Source organism: Myotis yumanensis, unplaced genomic scaffold, assembly GCF_028538775.1.
Source record: "Myotis yumanensis isolate MYYU_CA2020_CCGP unplaced genomic scaffold, mMyoYum1.0.hap1 SCAF_1, whole genome shotgun sequence".
Classification (NCBI taxonomy): Eukaryota; Metazoa; Chordata; class Mammalia; order Chiroptera; family Vespertilionidae; genus Myotis; species Myotis yumanensis.
In genome coordinates this window covers 8,463,511-8,482,974 of record NW_027223752.1, presented here as the reverse complement: position 1 = coordinate 8,482,974, position 19,464 = coordinate 8,463,511, and the positions used below count along the sequence as shown (strand labels likewise).

The 19,464-nt window shown below is 60.1% G+C and overlaps 1 protein-coding gene across 1 annotated transcript in view; it reads right to left on the bottom strand.

Annotated features, from left to right (window-relative positions):
- Positions 1-4,880: 4,880 nt before the first annotated feature.
- Positions 4,881-19,464, bottom strand: part of LOC139009174 (cytoplasmic dynein 1 heavy chain 1) — a 66,803-nt gene continuing 52,219 nt past the window's right edge. Inside the window, exons 49-78 of the mRNA XM_070413248.1 lie at positions 18,685-18,858; positions 18,467-18,586; positions 18,138-18,258; positions 16,939-17,134; positions 16,427-16,544; positions 16,123-16,338; positions 15,386-15,598; positions 15,156-15,283; positions 13,295-13,448; positions 12,688-12,834; positions 12,446-12,596; positions 12,060-12,313; positions 11,837-11,971; positions 11,656-11,750; positions 11,372-11,546; positions 11,108-11,183; positions 10,408-10,568; positions 10,206-10,317; positions 10,051-10,111; positions 9,843-9,966; positions 9,628-9,741; positions 8,656-8,826; positions 8,258-8,475; positions 8,068-8,171; positions 7,280-7,491; positions 6,707-6,860; positions 6,022-6,164; positions 5,705-5,873; positions 5,444-5,571; positions 4,881-5,243 (exon numbers count right to left, since the gene is read on the bottom strand). Coding sequence (XP_070269349.1) covers positions 5,115-5,243; positions 5,444-5,571; positions 5,705-5,873; positions 6,022-6,164; positions 6,707-6,860; positions 7,280-7,491; positions 8,068-8,171; positions 8,258-8,475; positions 8,656-8,826; positions 9,628-9,741; positions 9,843-9,966; positions 10,051-10,111; positions 10,206-10,317; positions 10,408-10,568; positions 11,108-11,183; positions 11,372-11,546; positions 11,656-11,750; positions 11,837-11,971; positions 12,060-12,313; positions 12,446-12,596; positions 12,688-12,834; positions 13,295-13,448; positions 15,156-15,283; positions 15,386-15,598; positions 16,123-16,338; positions 16,427-16,544; positions 16,939-17,134; positions 18,138-18,258; positions 18,467-18,586; positions 18,685-18,858 — 4,473 coding nt within the window. The 3' untranslated portion in view covers positions 4,881-5,114. The remainder of the gene's footprint in view (positions 5,244-5,443; positions 5,572-5,704; positions 5,874-6,021; positions 6,165-6,706; positions 6,861-7,279; positions 7,492-8,067; positions 8,172-8,257; positions 8,476-8,655; positions 8,827-9,627; positions 9,742-9,842; positions 9,967-10,050; positions 10,112-10,205; positions 10,318-10,407; positions 10,569-11,107; positions 11,184-11,371; positions 11,547-11,655; positions 11,751-11,836; positions 11,972-12,059; positions 12,314-12,445; positions 12,597-12,687; positions 12,835-13,294; positions 13,449-15,155; positions 15,284-15,385; positions 15,599-16,122; positions 16,339-16,426; positions 16,545-16,938; positions 17,135-18,137; positions 18,259-18,466; positions 18,587-18,684; positions 18,859-19,464) is intronic.

Here is a 19,464-nt window from a genome sequence, read left to right as displayed (position 1 = left end):
AAAAATTATTTTTTTAACAACTTCAAACTTTCTAGGAAAAGCTCTGAGTTTATGTCACGTTGGCCGAGTCAGTCCCCAGCCTGGGCTGACATTTCTTTATCTGTTAAAGCAAAGCAGGGTGGCCATTTGGGCTGGATGGTGGTCCCGTCTGCACTGCAGTGTTCTAGAACTTTCCATGTTAATGCGTGTGGAGTTTCCCAGGCCACCAGCTGCCTGTGGGTTTTCTTTTGACTAAAAAATTTTTGAAAACTAGATTTGTCCGACCGATGTACACCTTACGGTGAAGGTCACCCTTTGGGCCCACGGCTCTGACCTTTGACAAATGTGCCCCGTGGAGCGACCACCACCATAGACAGGACGGGTTCCTACTTGCAGAAAGTCCCCTCGTCCTTGTGTGGTCAGCGCTTCACCCACCTTGTGACCCTGACCTGTGCTCTGTCCCCATGCACCGGGTGTTCTCAGTGCAGTGAACAGCGCTTCACCCACCTTGTGACCCTGACCTGTGCTCTGTCCCCATGCACCGGGTGTTCTCAGTGCAGTGAACAGCGCTTCACCCACCTTGTGACCCTGACCTGTGCTCTGTCCCCATGCACCGGGTGTTCTCAGTGAAGTGAACAGCACATCACCGCCCGGACCATGGCCAGTGTGCGGTCCAGCCGCCCCAGCTGCATCCGGGCCGCGTTCAGCGCCACCAGCACCAGGGCCGGCCTCCGCAGGAGGCAGAGGAACGCGCTCCATCGCCTCAAGGTGCTTCCCGCGCAGCCTTTCCCTCTCCCGGGAATGGGGCGGGGGGGGGGGGGGGGGACACGGGGGTGGGCAGGCGAGGGGACCCCGTGTGCCCGAGACCAGGAACCCCTGCCCTGGGCCTGGCCGCCTGAGAAACAGGTGCTTGGCGTCATCCTTCCAGGTCTTTTTCTCTTCCCTGAGTCAGGTGTTCACATCCCTGTCCTTAGGGGGCCTGTCTTTTGATTAAGAAAAAAACGGAAGAGTGGCTTTTGCCCCCCGGCAGCCTGGGTTTGCTGGGGAGGGTTCTAGAATGTCTGCCGAGCAAGGCCTGGTTCTAGAATGTCTGCCAAGCAAGGCCTGGCCGCGTCTGTCCGGACCTCAGCGTCTGCATCCTCGGGGAAGGGTTGGTGGGCGCCTGGTTCTCCCCGAGCGAGTGCAGCCGTCCTGGCGGGTCCCCGGGACATTTTTGCTCTTCCCAATGCGCTCGCTGGTGGGTAGTCACCGCCAGGTCTGTCTCCTGCGCTCCTGGTTCCTGGTCCGGGGAGGCCCAGCTTTGCGTTTCAGTCCCTCAGCCAAACCTCTAAGGGCTCTGCTGCCCCTGCTCCAGCTCCTCCTTGCCAGTCCCCGCCCCTGGCAGAGACCATGGGCGCGGGCAGCGGGCACCCTTGCTCTTGCCTTTGAACATTCAGCAGCCGCCTGCTTCCCTTGATTGGAAGGATTGTTCAACCCTTTTCCCCAGGTCAGTCACAGAAAGAACCACGTGGACTTCGTGGAAGGTATCTGGAGAGAGGTACGTTGGACCATGAGCTGGCAGCCACTCTTAAATTTTATTTATTTTTAATTTTTTATTAATGAGAGAGAGAGAGAGAGAGGGGGGAAGTGGGGAGAGAAAAACATCAATTTCTTGTTCCACTTGTTTATGCATTCATCGGTTGACTTGTATGTGCCCTGACCGGGGACCAAGCCCACAACCTTGGCGTGTCGGGAGGATGCTCTAACCAGCTGAGCCACCTGGCCAGGGCCGCCAGCAGCCCCTCTTATGTAGGGGATGGCGAGAGCCGTCCTGAAACCCCAGTCCCCAGGGTGAGCCCAGGGCCAGCCTTGCCAGCTGACCTGGGGAGCAGCCTTCCGCCTGCTCGCAGCCTCTTCCTGCACGGTGCTGGTGACATATTTTAGGAAAAACTTTATTCTGATATTTAAATTATTTTTACACTTTCAAAAAAATTTTAAATAAGAAAAAAAAAGACTCAAAGTATTTTTGTCTGGACAGTTGACAGTTGTCAGCTTACAATTCATCAATTTCAAAATTCTCAATCAAAACTAAAATGAACTCCAAAGGTCAGGGGTGAGGAGAGCTGCTACTAGACGTCCAAAAAGCTCCAAAGCCTTGGCCGAGGTGGCGGCCAAGGTGGCGTGGGGGTGGCGCCTGCACTGCGGCCCACCCTGCGGCTCACAGGTGCTGCACAGGGGCGTGGAGAACAGACCACGGCGCCTTTCAAAATAGGGAGCAGTTGGACCTGAGGGCTCATTTCAGCTTCTCTCAGCCACTGTGCCAGGGCGGTGGGCAGCGAGGGGTCTGCTCAGGCCTGGTCAGGGCGCAGGAAGGGTGGAGTTTGTCCTGCACCAGGGACTCTGTGCCTTGGAGGGGATATTGGGAGGGGATGGGCTCAGGTGGGCAGGCCCCGTGGACGGAGCCAGCAGGGGGCCTGACCCTGTGCAGGGTGAGGGCTTTCATCACAGGGCTCTGCCTGGCCGGACCCCAGCGACAGTGGTGCCTCAGGCGGGTTGGTGCCATGTGACTGATGCAGTTTAAAGGATCTATTTGGGAGGCAGGTCACGCCAACTTTGCCAGATCGGTGAGGGAAGCATGACTGTAGACCAGGGGTGCACCTGCCCGCTGCTGGGAGGGGCTCAGTGGCTTTGGCGTCAGTTTTTAGATCCTTACTCGGGTTTGGAGGACACCCCCGCCCACCTGGCCTGTGGCTTCAAGGACTGTTCTCCAGGTGACGTGACCGGCCACGGGCCTGCGCACACACCGACGCCCGGGAGCCCAGAAGTCCACTCAGGAGCCCCCCTCTCGACAGAAGGTCCAGCCGTGAAAGCCACCGGCGGGGCTTCCGTGTCCCTGGGGGACAACGATGTGGACATGCAGCCCGCAGAAATGACGGAGGAAGACTGGGGGCCCCTCCTCCCTGCCGGGGAGCCCCCCGAGACTGGTCGGCGCCTGCAGGGCAGGGCCAGAGTGTCACGGCCGCCACCCAGACTCGCGAGTGAGAAGGACAAGACGCCCAAGCTCTCACTGTCCAAGAGGAAACTGGAGCTTCTGCTGTCGGAGCCCGAGAAGAGGAAGAGGAGGAAGCAGTATGCGGCCTAGACCCAGGTGAGTGGGGGGTGGGGGGGCGACCGTGGGCGGGCCCCGGGCGGAGCTCTCGCTGTTGGAGGAGGAACACAGCCCCATCTCATTCTGCTGCCTCACCTGTGCTGCTCCAGGAACATCTGAGCCGATGGCTTTTTTTTGGCAAACATTTAAAAAGTGTGTTTTGATTGACTTCAGAGAGGAAGGGAGAGGGAGAGAGAGAGAGAGAAAGCAACATGAATGATGAGAGAGAATCCTTGATCGGCTGCCTCCCGCACACTTCCTACTGGGGATCGAGCCTGCAACCTGGGCATGTGCCCTGACTGGGAATCGGATCATGGCCTCTGGGTTCCTAGGTCGAGGTCCAACCGCTGAGCCGCCCAGCCCGGCTGAGCACTGGCTTTGGCTTGGCTTTGGCTCATTCGCCGGCTCGTTCAGGCGAGCATGGTCCCAGGGCAGTGACATCCGAACACAGCAGGGCGGCCACTCTCGTGCTTCCCGATTGACAGTGGTTCATTCCTCGCAGGCAACGACCGCACGCCCTCCGAGCCCCCTCCGAGCCCTCTGCCGGCCGCTGCCCGCAGCCCCGGGACCACGCTGTTCCCAGTGCCAATAAAGGGTCCCCCGAGGACAGGGCTGCGTGTCCTTTGGCGCCTGGGCCCTGGGAGTCGCTTCTCCTCCAGGGCAGCCTGGGCTGGTGGCCTGTTGTGGACTGGCTCCTCGGGCGGGTGCTGTCATGTGCCCCCTGGCCCCTCAGGTCCCCCTTCTGCCAGCTCAGCCAGTGAGAACAGGTAGGGCTGTGGCCACTGTCCAGCTGGACCCTCCAGGGGCAGGGCCAGTGGTGGTCCCAGAGATGAGGTCCCGAGTCAGCGAGGGGCTGGGTGGGGCGAGGCTGGAGGAGGCCCTGCCCTGGTGGCGTCACCTCGGGCGTGGGGTTGGGAGGCCGTAGGCGCTTTGGGCACTCCTCCTGGCACTCCTCCGCGGGGAGCTGGGACCCTGGACCTGCGGGACGGCCCCAGGCTGAGGCGGGGGATGGTGTCTCAGGGGTGGCTGGGTGGCCGGTAGCTGAGTTGCTGCAGCCAAGCCCTCCGCCCTGTGGGGAGCTGCTCTGCGCTCCCTCCCAGGGGGCCTCTGGATCACGGCGAGTTCCTCCTGTTCTGGACCCTCACCTGGCGCCACATCAGCTTCTGTGCTCGGGACCCTCGCCCGTAAGTGGGGCGAAGTGGGGTGGGCTGGAGGGTCGGGACCCTCACTCTGCTGGGGCCTCACCACTCAACCCTGGGAACTCCCGCAGGGACCCGGAAGGGAGGCCACACCCCCTACGCCGCCCTCACGTCCCCCTGAACAGGAGCAGCACTCAGACTGCCAGCTGCCTCTCCCTGCCGCCCCCTAGGATCTGCGGGAATGAGACGCTGGGAGGAGGGGACCGGTGGCAGAGCCCGACGAGCACCTCGGCACCCGCTCCCCCACGAGGGGCTGCACAGGCTAAGGTATCGGTTATTTATTTTTATTGACTTCAGAGAGGAAGGGAGAGGGAATCATTGATCAGCTGCCCCCTGCATGCCCCACACTGGTGATCAAGCCCGCAGCCTGGGCGTGTGCCCTGACCGTGACCTCCTGGTTCATAGGTTGATCTCAACCACTGAGCCACGCTGGCCGGGCTCAGGTATCGGTTATTGATCCAGGACACCTGGCTGCTCGGTGTCCCGAGGGGTTCCTACCCAGGCTTGTAATTCAGCAGCCGCAGCAGAGCTCAAGTGCCCGAGGCGGTGCTGAGACAGAAGAGGCGGGAGCCGGGTCATGCTTAGTGTTTTATTTAATAAAACAAGCCATGCCATCGACCCTCAAAACACGTGCCTGGGCCTGTCCACCTCACCTCCCACCAGTCCTGACCGTCCGTCCTCACGCTCCTCCAGCCTCAAACCGACGACCTGGCTCCGACAAGTGCATGCCTTTCGAAGGTTTAAGAATGAGAATGAGTCTGTGTTAAATATTGCATCGTCCCCTACAGACGGGAGCTGGGAAACGTCGTTCACTCCGTGCACAGGACGGCGACCCCACGCTCGTAGAAGCTGCGAGGGTCTTCCTTGGTGGCGATTTCAAAGTCCACCGTGAAGATGAGGTCTGCCCGGGTGAAGTTCAGGTAGACGGGTAAGGTCACCTGCAAGGAAAGGCGGGGTCAGTGCTGGCGGAGGGAGAGGGAGGCGGCGGCGAAGGCGACAAGGGCCTTCCTGAGGGAAGTGGGGCTCCTGGACTGTGGACCAGGTGCGGGTCCCGCTCCCAGGTGGACGGGGGAGGTGACTTCTCTCTGGTTATGGGGTCGTGTCTCCCTGACCACAGAGGCCAAGAGGCGCCACCTACCACGTTAGCCTTCTTCTCCGCGTTTGTCTGCTTGACCCAGCGCAGCTGTGTGAGAGGCAGGACCGTGGAGATGGCGTTGGAGAGCGAGAGCTTGTTGTTGCTGCACATGGCCCCCTGCAGCTTCAGACCTGGAGGAAGGACCAGCCATGAAGAGTGGGAACAGCCCGGGAACCCGCGGCCCAGCTCCAGCTCCTGGCCCTCTGACCTCCTTCCACACGTCTGGGGGCGACACGGAGGCTGGGTCCACACCCTCCAACTCACCCGTGACCCCAAAGCTGCAGGCGTCCAGGGTGGTGTTCTGCGAAGTGGTGACATTGACCTCCAGGCAGAGCTCCTCCAGGGACCAGCTGTTGGCCTGGGCCACGTACTGCCTCGTGGCGGTGATGTACGCCTCGGGCACAAACAGGCCACCCAGACACACGTGGATGTTCTGTGGGGAGAAGCAGCCCCGGTGAGGAGCACGCCCCACGCGTCCTCCCAGGTCAGAGCTGGGCCTCTGCTTGCCCGCCCCCCCCCCCCCCCCCCCCCCGCCTGCTGCTGCCACCCCTCCCCCAGCCGCTCAGGAGTGCCATCACCACCTTCAGCTCCTTGGCGCCGCCAGACGCAGCCGCCAGAGAAATATTCTGTAGCTGTTTGATCCTCTCGCTGAAGTCAGACACCCACTGGATGACGGTCATGCCCGCAGGTACCGTGTAGTGGGACCAGCTGCGCGGCAAGATCCCTGCAAGGAGACCCAGGCTGCGGCATCAGTTCCCACAATCCCCCAGCACAGACTGGCCAACCTGCTGGCACTCACCTGGGCCCCGAGTGTGTCCACAGAGGCACACGCCCCTCCCCCCAGCTGCACTGGCCAGGGCTCCGCCTGCCCTACAGCAGTTCAGTGCACCCGAGGGTGCGTGTCTGGAGGACCTGACACCACAGCCACAACCTCTAACCCACAGCTCTGCCTGGAGGCCACTGATGATGCGGGCTCTTGGGGTTGCTGGGCGACACCTGGGCTGCCCTGCGTCTTTGCACCTGCGGCGCCCAATTTTCCTGTCCTGCCCCAGCCCCCCATACACTGCAGAAATTGCATAAAGCATTTAGTTCCTGTTCGACAGACCAGCATAAAAGGAAAACAAATGCCTTTGGCCTTCCTTCCTAAGGCTGCCCGAGTGAGGGGCCCAGCGGCCGGAGAAGCCGGAGCAGAGGACGGGGTGTGAGACCTGGCGGGACCTGATGATGCTCTGAGCACAGAGGCCGACGCCCAGCCCCCGAGCACACCTTTCACCAGCTCGTTTATGAGTGTGCGCAGGTAGTTGGTCTGCTTCTTCTTCCCTTCGCACACTTGGACGACGTCCGCGAGATCCTGGCGGACATCCTGCAGCAACTTGGCGCCCATCTTCACTTCTCTCTCGAAGAATCGGAACAAAGGGTCCTAAGGTGGTTCGCACCGAAGGCAGAGCGAAGGGAAGAGGGTTTAGAAGAGGCCTCCTCCCCAGTAACCAGCCCCAGGACCCCAGCACCGGTCAGGTGCCCACGGCTGCCCGAGCACGACCTGGGCCCGACCTCCATGACGCTGGTTGGACCTGACAGGGTCCTGCTGACAGGCAGCAGCCCGGTCCCCATCTCCTGGGAGATGGCCAGCCTTCGGGACTCGCCGTTTAATGAGGCAGCCTCCCATCTGGCTTGGGCGAGTGCCTCTGGGACAGCACTGAGCACAGTCTGCCACCGGCCACCTGGCTAAGAGTGTCTCGAGCCCCTGGACTTCGGTGACCCCGCCCCTCCCGCCGGCCACCTGGCTAAGAGCTTCTCGAGCCCCTGGACTTGGGCGGCCCCGCCCCTCCCGCCGGCCACCTTGATGTTGTCCACTGTTCTCTTGAGATGGCTCAGCGTCTGGGGGATGAGGTGCAGCCAGTTGGAGGCAGTGGTGTGCAGCGTCCTCATCCAGGCGGGGCGCCCGTCGGATGTGGAGTCCGCCCGCGCCTTCTTCTCGGTCTCCGCGTAGGCCAGGTCGTCCTCGTCCTCCAGCATCTGCATCTTTAGCATCTTGCTGATCATGTCCACGCCTGGGCCACAGTCCCAGCAGCGGAGGGGGCAGCGAGGCAACAGGGAGAGCAGAGGAAGGAAGGACGTCAGTGTGAGGCCACAGAGTGAGTCACAAACAGGTGCAGGAGGCAGCCCAGCCACGTCGCACTCCCACATCAATGTTCGTTCTCCTTCTCTCTCTAAAAATTACAAACCAACCCCCTCCCCAAACGGATGGCTGGCCCCCAGCAGCCAGTTCTGAGTCCGGAGGTGTGGGGTGGGCCTGAGAACCTGCCTTCCTAAGAATGTGCAGGCGAGGCTCATGCTGGTCTGGGGACCACACTTTGAGAACCACTGGATCAGATGCTTATTGGGAAAGCATCTGGCAAGTGAAAAAATTCTAAAAACATTCCAGTAAGAGACGGATGGTTTAAAACATCCCTCAGTACCGGGTACTTGCCAACTCTCAGACGACAAGCTGAAATGCTTTCTGAGTGTGGACTGACCCCCTCACTTGCAGACACAGCCTCCCAGCCCCGCCTGAGCTGCAGGACTCTGCGGGGTGAAGTCGCTGCCCGGGAGCGGGCGTGGGCGGCCTGAGGGGCCCGGGCACTCACCCTGGGTGGTGAGGAGGACTCTCTCGGCGTTGTTGGGCAGGCCCAGCCAGGAGGGCGTCTGGGTGTCGGGGAGCAGCTCCACCCACTGCACGAACTCCTCTCGCCTGGAAAACCAGCACACGGGACGTGCCGTCACGCGCGGCGGGAAAGTGCCTGGCGTCCCGACCGCACGGGCAGGGAGCGGCCGTACCTGATGCCGTCCGGCATTTGGATGTCCTTGTGCCCGTCGACCTTGCAGGCCAGCTTGAACTCGCTGTCGAAACTCTTCGTGGTGAACAGGCGCTCCAGGAAGGTGTTGAGCAGACGCTGGTCAAACTCGTTGTCCACGCGCCCGCCGTAGATGGACTGGGCCATCAAGGTCTTCAGCGCGGACCAGGGGATCTTATCCGGCGAGATGTTCTGCCGCCCCTGGGCGAGCAAAGGCTGGTCAGTAGGGGGTGGGGGCACGCCCCGGGCCCGTCTGCAGGGTCCTCCCTCACACTCACACCTAGCAGGTCGTTCGCGCTGCCCGCTGGTTTCTAAGCTGCCCTCACAACCGGAATGTTTCTAGGCTTCCCCTCCCTCTGACCAGGCACAGCCCACACTTGCCTTTGCCGTGTCGTCCAGCCACGTGTCCACGGTGTCGCAGGCCGACCGCAGGTCCGACTCCCCGAACTCGTACTTCTTTGACCAGCCCAGGGGAGCATACCGTAAGCGCTCCTGGATGATGGCGTGGAACCAGGCCAGCAGGAAGTACAAGCGCGCACGCTCGTTGGGAGACTACGGGAGGAAAGTTACCAAGGACGGGTCACCAGAGAGCAGCGCCCGTTCGGTCTAGGAAAACAGTGCCGATCCTCGTGGGAATCGAGGCTTTGAACCACCGTGAGCTGCAGGGCTCACTATGCGGCAGGTGAACACAAACGAGAGGTGTGGTTAGTGACACTGCTGAGGTAGGTGATTCAGCCAACAGTGATGCGGACGACGGTGCGTCCTGGCACAACATAAAACACAGCTGGCCTCCAACTACGTGGGTTTGGACTGCACGGGTCGACTTACACGTGGACTTGTTTTCAACAAATAGCTCTTCCTATTGCTGGGTTTTGCACCCCCAGGTGTGGAGGGCTGATGACATGTCATGTTCTGCACCATTTACAGAGGGGGACGTGAGCAGCACAGACTTGGTATCCACCGGAATCCTGGCACCAACCCAGACACTGACTGCAGAGGTTTTCGGGGAGTCAAGTGACACGTGGATTTTTGACTGCAGAGGTCACACTGTTCCAGGTCAACTGCAGCATGAAGAATGCCCCTCCTCCTGCCCACCCCTTGGGGCGCTCATGACGGGAGCAATGGATTCCCCAGCATCTGGGATAGTAATGGGTTCCAGGACTTTACTGCGGGCGTGTCACAGCCCGGCCCCCACACGAGTACGTGTACTTTAACCTTTCACCGCATGTGAACTGCCTGCAGTTAGGAAACCACCTGCGGTCGGGCCCTTCTGGGTGTCTGGGGAGCAGGGAGGCGGCGCCTGAATGCGGCGACGGGCCTGCCTTTGCTAAGACGGACTAACGCGGGCCTCACCTTGCATATCCGAGCGACGGGGATGCTGCTGAACGTCCTCAGCATGTTGGCCTTCACCCCCGGGGGCGGCTCAAACACGAAGATGCGGCCGGCTCGGAGCAGGTTCACGGGCACCTGGGAAGAGGGGCCTGTCACCGCTCTGTGTGCTGGGCGCTGTGGCTCAGGTGCCCACACCCCCCTGGGCAGGATGTCCGCCAGTCTCCCCTGGTGCCCACCTTGGGGTTGATCTCCATGGTGAGGAAGAGCCGGAAGCAGGCGTGCGGCTGCAGGGAGTGCAGCTTCTTCTCGAGCTGCATCAGCCACCCCGGGGCCAGGTGCACGTTCTTCAGCATCACCCACCTGCAGGCAGAGCGAGAGCCGCCACGCTCAGTTTCCTGTCGGCCCCTGGGAGCCAGGCGTCCTGAGCAAGTACAGCAGGCCTACCTGCCCGACTTCACCGCCGTGTTGATGGCCTTGTCCGCTTGGTTGAAGCCTTCTGCTGAGCCTGGGGCCAGAAGCTGAGTCAGCACGCAGGCCGCAGGCGGGAGCTCAGGGCTTCCACCCAGAACGTGACCAGGCCCCCGCCCCCGCCCCCTTACCGATCGCGATGGATGTGATCTGTGTGTTCTGCTCAGCTGCCAGGTCTTCCACGTGCCCGCTGGCATCATAACCAGGCACGGAGCACATGAGGACAGGCGTGTTCGGCTTTACCTGCAGATGAAGAAGTCGGGATTCAGCTCGGGCGTCCAGCGGACAGCGTGGCCCCGTGCGGAGCGAGGAGAACCCTGCGATGAGGCCCACCTCCGTGTCCACGATGTGCGTCAGGTCAAGCGGCTGCTCCATGATCGACATGAAGGACTCCCCGAGGTTCGTGGAGACAAACACGTGGGCCATGGCCAGCAGGCGGTCGGGGCGGAAAGCCTGGATCAGGAGCAGGCGGTGGATGGCTTGCCCGATGGGCGCTGAAACGAGGCCGTGCGAAGGGTGGGAGTTGGTGACAGCACTGACTGAGCTGACCCCCAGCCTGGACTTTCTCAGGAGGATTCTCTAATCAGCAAACACTCGACCCCTCAGAAGTCACGACACTGCCTCTGGTCCTCTCTGCCCGGGAGAACTGTCCCATCCTGGTCCTCAGCGAGCCCCTGGACACACGAGGACACCTTCACGGGCACTGGGCACTTAGAATTTTAAATGACCCACTGTACCCGCTCACTGTGTAGATAGAACCCCGAGTCCTCCGTCTACAGAGCAGGGCAGTCATCACCAGCCCTCCCCGTGCCTCTAGGGGCCTGGCTGGTCACACACACAGTAACAGCCCATCTCCCCTCCATGCTGGGCAAGGGCCTTCCTATCATTTCTCGTTGGGTGCTGAAGCACGAGAGGGGACAGGCATGAGCAAGCGTTGCTCTCCCACTGCTAAGCCGACTCCTAAAGCTTCAGCACAGACACTGCTCTCAGGAACCAGTGGCTGCGAAGCCCAGGAGGGGATGACGGGGCTCACTTGCGGGGCTCTCTTCACTCCAGAGGTAGGGCACCGTCTGCTCGGGGGAGCTGCTGTCCAGCCAGATGCCAAATTGCTGTGGAGACACAGTGGGAGCGTCACCGCGAGCAGAGCCCATGCTCGTGGGCACAGGCGGCCCTGGTACCACAGGCGGCCCTGGTACCACAGGCGGCCCTGGTACCACAGGCGCACAAGCAGGAGGCTCTGGTGTGCACCACACACACTCCTGGTGCGTTTCCCGGGGAGAGGAACGTCAGCACCCACCTCGTCGGCCTGAACCTTGGCGATCAGGTCTCTGAACGCAGGGAGGCAGCTCAGCCTCACGACGGCTTCCGCCTGCTCCACAGTCAGGCCCTGGATGGTGGGTGTGGAGCCGGCCGTCAGCACGATCTCCTTCCCTCGCAGGAAGTGCTGGAACTCTGCATCGTAGGTGGGCTCCCTGCAAAGGGTGGTGGGCAAGTAGGTGTCTTAGACGCCCCTGTCACTGAGAGCCGCATGACTGACAGGACAGTGCCCGCCCAGGATGGAGTGGGCCGGCGCCGCCTTACCCGAGGGTGCCCTTCAGCTTGATCCTGGCCAGCAGCATGGCGAAGGTGATGTGGTCCTGGTGCAGCATGCCCCTGGCCACCCGGTTGAACGCCACCTGGGGGCGAAAGCAGGAAATGCTGCTGCTCCGAGGAGCCCCGCTGCCCGCCCCGCCCCACCCCGCCCGACAGCAAGCGGCCGCACCTGGAAGAGGTCCTTGGTGATGATGGAGAGGCGCTGCGTGTGGTCCGTGATGCCCTTCAGGTTGGGGTTCTCGTACAGGACGTTGTGGTAGATGTCCAGGAAGAACTGCAGCGAGTACTGGTACAGGAAGTGTATCTGCCGAGGAGGCGACAGGGCCGTCAGCACCCACCCGGCACCGCGTGCCCTCACCCGGCCGCGGCCACTACCCCTGCCGCGCGGGCACCTGCTTCAGGGACTCCATGGTGAAGTAGATGCTGCTGCAGGCGGTGGACAGCGGCAGGTACTGCTGGGACACCGTCTCCACCTCCTGCATCACGATGTCCGTCTCCTCAACCTTGCGCGTCACCTCGGCGGCCTCCCGCTTGAGGTTCTCCAGTGTCGTGATGATGGTGTCGTCGTCCAGGATGCGCCCCTTCACCTCGTTGAGCGCCTGCAGCAGGGACTTCTCCAGCTGCCGCAGGCGGAGCTGGAACTCCCCTGGAACAACCGACAGCGGGGTCTGCGGCAGCGCTCCCTGGCTAAGGGACGCGCTCCGAGAGCCTGGCGCACGCGGAAACATCGGCCCCTCGAAGCCCAGCCTCCGTACCCCAGCCCTACCCAGGAACGTACCTTGGAGCTTAAGAAGGTCGGAGCGTTTCTCGTCCACGTCAGGTCTTTCTGCTTTGAGCACCTCATTGAGACACTGGCTTTGTAAGCTGCTGCGGGTGACGGTGAAGTTGACGAAGGTGACCCGGGAGCAGAGGTCTGGAGGGAACTCCACCTGCCGGAAGGGGTAACGGGACCGTCGGCTTTGATGCGTCAGCCTCAACCCCACTATGCCATGTGCCTACGGGAAGGGCCTCGCTCCTTACGGTTGGGTCGCGGGTGGACAGGAAGATGACGAAGGAGGGGGACAGGTCAATGTCCTGGTCCCCGAGGGTGATCAGCACTCTCCCTCCCGTGCGCCGCACCTCGCGGTTCAGCACCGGATTCAACACCGGGTCGTAGCTTTCCACGTCCTGCAGATACACGTGGAGACGGCCGGGGTGAGCACTGTGTGCACCAGGTGAGGGTGCCTCGACAGACGTCCCGCTCCGGTGAACACACCTTCCCAGCACACCCGCCGTTCAGACCGGCACCGGCAACACGGAGCCAGAGCCGCAGCGGCTGCTTTAAAAACACTCCGTCCCTTAGTCACATTAGCCAGACGTGCCCACGACGGCCGGGCATCTCCGTCACTGCCAGGGGATGGGACCAGCTAAGGGGCATCTACGTGCAAGCCCTGCTTTTGTTGGGTCTGTTTTCTAACAGGACACTCTCTAAGCTTTTCCTGCTCTGCCACAGGAAGGCTCACAAAGCTCACAATCTGCCCCTTTGTACCAGTCAGTCAGGTGTCTTTCACATGGACTTTCTGTGAAAGATCTCCTAACAGGACTTCACTCTCAGAAGCAGGATGTGAAGAGCTCAGAGGCCACAGACCTGGACCAGCAGTGGGTTCCCGAACCGCAGCGCGCTCTCCAGGTTCTTCCTGAAGGCGTCGTCCAGGAAGCTGGTCCGCGTGATCTTGCGGTCCTTGTACTCGTTCATGATGAACTCCGTGGCCTGTCCCGAGGGGTCGATGATCAGCGGGTACCTGAGGACGAGGTGGAGGAGCCGTCGGGGAAGGCAACAGGAAGGCAAGAACATGGCGGGGGGAGCGGGGGGCTGAGCCAGACAAGGCAGGCGGAGGGCTACTGCCGCTCAGGTGTGGTTTCCAGATACTGATGACAATGGTGACCGAACAGAGAGGCTGAGCAGGGCTGCAGTTACACCCTCTCTCGGCCGAGCACACGGCCAGAATGACTGTTCTGTGCTACGGCTGCACCTGTCAGCCATAATCCCATGAGGCATGTTCTCACACCTGTTTTTATAAAGGAGGAACGAAGAGGCTAAAATCTGTTCAGGGTCACACAGCCAATTAAAACAAAGTTCAAGCCGAAACCGGTTTGGCTCAGTGGATAGAGCGTCGGCCTGCGGACTGAAAGGTCCCAGGTTCGATTCCGGTCAAGGGCATGTACCTGGGTTGCGGGCACATCCCCAGTGGGAGATGTGCAGGAGGCAGCTGATCAATGTTTCTCTCTCATCGATGTTTCTAAATCTCTATCTCTCTCCCTTCCTCTCTGTAAAAAATCAATAAAAATATATTTAAAAACACACAAAAAAAAACAAAGTTCAAAATGTAATATACACACACATGCTTCTATAAAGTTCAGAAGCTACAAAAGTGAGAATCCTCCTGTAGCCCCCAATTTCTGGTTGGTCTGTGTGAAGATTAGGCGTTTATATACGTGTGTCTGAGGGGAAGCGCACCCCCCTGCTCAGCACCTGCCCTCACCCCCTTGGTGCATGCACGGCTCTGTGGACAGCGGGCTGGCAAAGACCCCCGGCCTCCCCGTGCACAGGCCTAACAAGGGCACCCGCGGCACCCCACCTTCCGCTGGCGCACTCTGGCCCCACGTGCCAGCTATCGAATCAACACCTAGAAGTGTGTGTGCTTTCCATGAGCGGATCCAGCTCCACACACCACAGACGGGGCAACATCTCGAGATGCTCATGGGACCTGAGGGTTTGCTCCTGAACGCCAACAACACTGGCCGAGTCTCATCGTCTGTGTCCCTGGACCAATGGCACACAGCAAGGGCTCACAGGTCCTAACACATCCACATGAGGTTAAAAATAAACCTGAGGATAAGGTTTTAAAAAAAACAACCTGGGCCGGTGTGGCTCGGTTGGGCGGTGTTCCGTACAACAAAAGGTTGCCAGTTGATTCCCGGTTAGGGTACATGTCCGGGTTGCAGATGCGATAGATGTTTAGTTCTCTCACATGGATGTTTCTCTCTCTCCTCCTCTCTCACTAAAAACCAATTTTAAAAACTTTTAAAGAAAACAGCAAGGACACTGGGTGTGAGAGCAGCCGTAGAGGGCCGAGCCTGAGAGCTGGTGCCGTCACATCTGACCCGAGGGCTCTGTGACCGGCAGGGTCTAGCCCACCTGCGTGGAGCCACGGTCCATGTCTCACTCTGGCAGCCATTTCTCCTGTGACACTACTGCAAGCTGAGTAGTTTCAGTCCCAACATTTCAAGAGCATCTGGTCTGTTCAATGTCCACCCGGCACACAACCCGGCCATTCAGTTTCATCAGGTTAGAGCAGACACAGTCACTGCAGAGCGAGTCAGACGCCGAGACCGAGCAGAAGGACGTGCCCCCGCCATCGGAGGGGAGCACAGACCGGTCAGCACGGCCTGCCCACGAGGAGGGGGGTTGGAAATGGGGCCTGCACACGGCCTGGCAGCCCGCATACCTGTTGAAGCGTTTGAGCATGATGGCGTTTTCTGTGCACAGGTCGTCGGCAGGTAAGGAGCTGGCCTGCCAGCGGAGGCGCTCGTCAGCATTGGAAAGGTACTCCGTCCTGGCGATGTCTGTGCGGAACTGAGGGGCAGGGCGGTTAGCCTCCTCGCTGCACGCTGCTGGGCGGGGCCCGTTTCCTGGACCCGGTCAGGCTCGCCCCCCAGGAAGCTCCCGGGGCTGTACCTGGATATTGGCCTGCTGCAGGTGGTGGGACCACGTGGTGAACAGGTTCTGCCGCATCTGCTGGTCGAAGTAACCCGCGTAAGCAATGAACGCCGCCGACAGGAGACAGTCCCCAGCGATGGTTGACATCTGGTTTTTGAAGGTCTCGCTTGTTTTTTCCCATCGTTCGCGTTCAGCAGACAGGCTCTTCAGAAGGGCAGTGCTCCGGTTTACCTAGAGGACAAGCAGCAGGGTCTACACAGGGAAGCGCACGCGTTCCCCACAGTGTGCAGGCTTGGGGGCGGGCTGGGAATACAAGCAGGCTCCAGGTCACAGCCCGAAGTAGACGGCATATTAGCCTGTGCCTGAGCAGAGACGGGGCAGGAAGGACAGTGGAAGGAACAGCAGGAAAGGGCTGGCCTGTAGGGAAGATGCAGGGGCAGAGATTAGAGTATTCTGAGGACTCAGAGGGCGGGTGTGAGCAATGATGGGGACACAGTGGATGGGAGGCCCTGACAAGGAGGCCCTTGGTGACGGGAGAACAAACAGGTTTGGAGCTGGGGGTGGGGAGGGGTGCACTGGTTTTAGCCCGCCCAGGGGCATCTACCTATATGCCACTCAGAGTCCCAGCACCCTCTCAGCCATGACAGCGCTAACTCGCCGAGACAAAGGTGGTGCGTACAGCATGTGTCATGGGTGTTGACGCCGAGACAGAATCCGGGGGTGGGCAGAAAGGTCGCGGGTCCCCGAGGACTTACTTTCGCCTCAACGGCGGCCAGGTCTGCTTTGATGGCCTGGGCCTCGGAGATGAGCACCGCGTACTCCTCCTTGTAGCGGGCGATGCTGGCCTCCAGGTCCCGGATCATCTGCTCCACCTCGTTGGCCTTCTGCTGGTTGTCCTTGGCGTCGTCCTCCAGCTTCTGCAGCTCGTTGCGCAGAGGCTCCACACGCTTCAGCATGTCTGCGTAGTTGAGCTGAGGAGGGCGGACAGAACTCTTACTCACAAGCGACTGCACAGGAGGTCGCTGCGCACGGGAGCTCCTGGGTTCCTGGGCTCCTTACCTGTGCGATGGCCCACTTCACCATCGGCCCGCAGGCCAGGGAAGCCCGGTTCACAATTTCATAGTTGTAGCTCGGGTTGGACATGTAGTTTTTCTTCATCTTCTCCCTTATGGCATCACTGCAACAGAGGAGGCGTGTTTCTAAGTACGTGCCAGGCAAAGTGAAGCAGAGCTTGCAGGAAATCCAAATGGGATGGCCAGTTCCCATCTGCTGCCCAGTGACCACGGAGGACTGGCCACTCCGACCCTCGTTCTAAGTGACAGTGGACGCAGCTGCTGAGGACTCTGACCTTCGGCCTCTCGCCTCCCTGACAGGAGACAGGCTGGGGCCAGCTCTGCAGCCCGGGCTTGGCTCGCAGGGGTGAAGGGACCAGAAAAGCCTGGCAGGAACGTGGGAAAAACCTGACTCCTCGGGGGGGAAGTGGCCTGGAAAGGCATCTCTGTGACCAACACAACTTGCGCCAGAGCAACCACCATGACACCTGCAGTCCCCGCCGCCCCCGCCCCGCTCACCTGATCTCCTCGGCAGAGAAGTTCACGATGGTGGGGATGAAGTTCTCCCGCATGATGATGGAGCGGATCTGCTTCCAGTCCGTGGTGCTCTCGCCCAGCAGCAGGCAGATGGACTCGAGCGCCAGCTTCACGGCGGCAGGGGGGTTGGCCATGGACCGCACCTCCACCAGGTGCTGCTTCTTGATGGACTTCACAGCTGAGCGCGGTGGAGGCGGAAGAGGTTTGGGGGGAGAAGAGAGCATGGCAGTGAGAAGGGAGCACACCACAGCCAGACACTTTGACTCCGATCGGAACAGGACAACGGCTCAGGAACAGCTGAGTTTCTGTCCTTAAACCCCGGAACAGCTTCAGCAGCCGGTCTTTTAAACAGTCGTGGAGAGCTTACTGAACGAGCACAAACTGCAACACTATGAAAAGCAGGCTGTCACCTTTAAGACTGCCTCAGGAAGGATCCGGAACTATTTAAAAAATGTTTTTACACATAATGTAACTGCATTTCCTACAGTTTAAACAAAGAGGCTTTCGACCGGCCAGTCTAGAGGCTGCCTGACTTGCTGCGTGAAGACATGGACCCAACAGGCCTAAGAAATGGCCAGCGCCTTCCACAAGCTGAAAGGCAGTTTTCCAGCCTGAACTTGACTTAAAACACTTTTTAAGCGATTACTCAGCAGATGAGAACTAAATTCTCGCCTACGTCCAACTATGAGTAAAAATGTATAGTCTGGATGATGCCTGTTAGTTTATCTTGTGGTGTGATGTGGAGACGACATAACGAGTTACCGGAAACAAGTTCAACGTTAGCGAGCAGGCAGGGGCACAGGGGTGAGGCCACTCCTAATACCGTGTAGACTGCCAACCAAGCAGGTCAGGCCCCTGCAGCCACGGTCCACAGGGCGCCAGCCAGGGGGGAAGGAATGGGAAGCACTGTGGTCACCACTTAAAAATCAGTAGGCACCGGCCACGACCAGAGCACTCTCAGACATGACCACCAGAGGGCAACACTGCACACTTCGGAGTATTTCTTGCTGAAATTCAAGCCAGAATTACAAATGGCCTATTTAAGTAATCACCAGATTTTTAGAAAATTTGTATCAGCACGAAGCTTGTTTTGTCAGTTTCCTCATGAGAAGGGCTTTGCTAAGGTGGAAGCAGCCTAGTTGGACGGGAACGTTGCTTTAAGGGCCAAAGACAGCCCTTACCGTTCTGGGCCTCGATGACGGCGGGCTCCACCTTGTCCAGGTCTTCCTTGACGCTCATCTGCTTGTCTGCGATGACCTCCTGCTGCTTGTGCAGCTGCTCCTGGATTTCCTGGCTCATGACCTGGAAGGGGAGGCCGGCTCAGCGCTGGACTACGGATGGGTAACCTGCCAAGTGGCTCCTAGAGCCGCACTCCTCACCCTGCCCCAAGCCCCCCCACCCCATTAACCTGTTAAACCCCAAAAGCCACCTCAGTCCGCAGTCCCCACCCTCCTCAGAGACTGAAAACGCCCGGCTCACGAGGCCTGCAGATCCTGAAATGAAAACTCACCTTTTTCTTTTCGGCCTCTTGCTGGTCCTTCACCATCTTCTTCAGCTTGTCATTGGCGGCCGCATTCTTCACCTCCAGCTCTTGGCTCTTTATCCTCAAGTCACGACGCAGCTCTTCTACCTGAAACACAAAATCCACGCCAGGGAGGGAGGACCGTGGATAAGTACTCAGAGGCCCTCACTGCCGTGCACCGTGTAACATGGCTGTGCGGCGAGTACCTGGTCCACGGTCTCCTTGATCTTCCTGAGCCCGACGTTCAGGTGCATCTGCTGCTCCTCCAGCTCGCTGCGCTTCTCGTGGAACAGGTTGGCGTAGTGGTTGATGAAGTCCAGGTAGTGGCGGGGCGTGATGGCCATCGTCCTTCCACCCCGCTTGGCGAGCCGAGCATTAGCCTTTTAGAAAATAAAGTTAAACTTTCACTCTTCAGGACGTTCTCTGCGATTTAACCTCAAAAACCCCTCCTGTTTTGCCTGTTGGCCACAGTGTGACACGTGGCAGGTACCTAGCCCTCAGGGGCCACAACACTTGAGCTGGGGCCTTGGCTCAGCCTCCTGCGAGGTCTTGAAAGCCCCTGAAACCTCAGCTTTCTCCTCAAGCTCCTCTAAGACAGGAAGGGGATCTGACACCCCCAGACGCACTCCCTGGGGAGGGTGATGGTGTGGTCGCTGTGGAACTACGAACGGGATTGCTACGGTTCGCTACGCCTCCTCTGCCACCGCTGCTTGTTTCTGTGGACACCACCACGAGAGCCAGCCCCGGGCAAGGCAGCGCAGGCTCCCCGTCACCATGCTGCCCTCTGCCAGAGGGGGCGTGTGGCGCACAGCGGCGGGACCTGCGGCCAGCAGGAAGCCAGGGCTGGACGGCCTTCTGGAAGCCATGGAGGTGCCCGCAGGTGTGATGGGGGTGTGGAGGGCAGGGCACTGGCCGCCAGAACCCCCACAAGCTCAGAGTAGTTTTTACAGGCTTTTCAGGTGGAAGCGGACTGGACGCTTCTACCA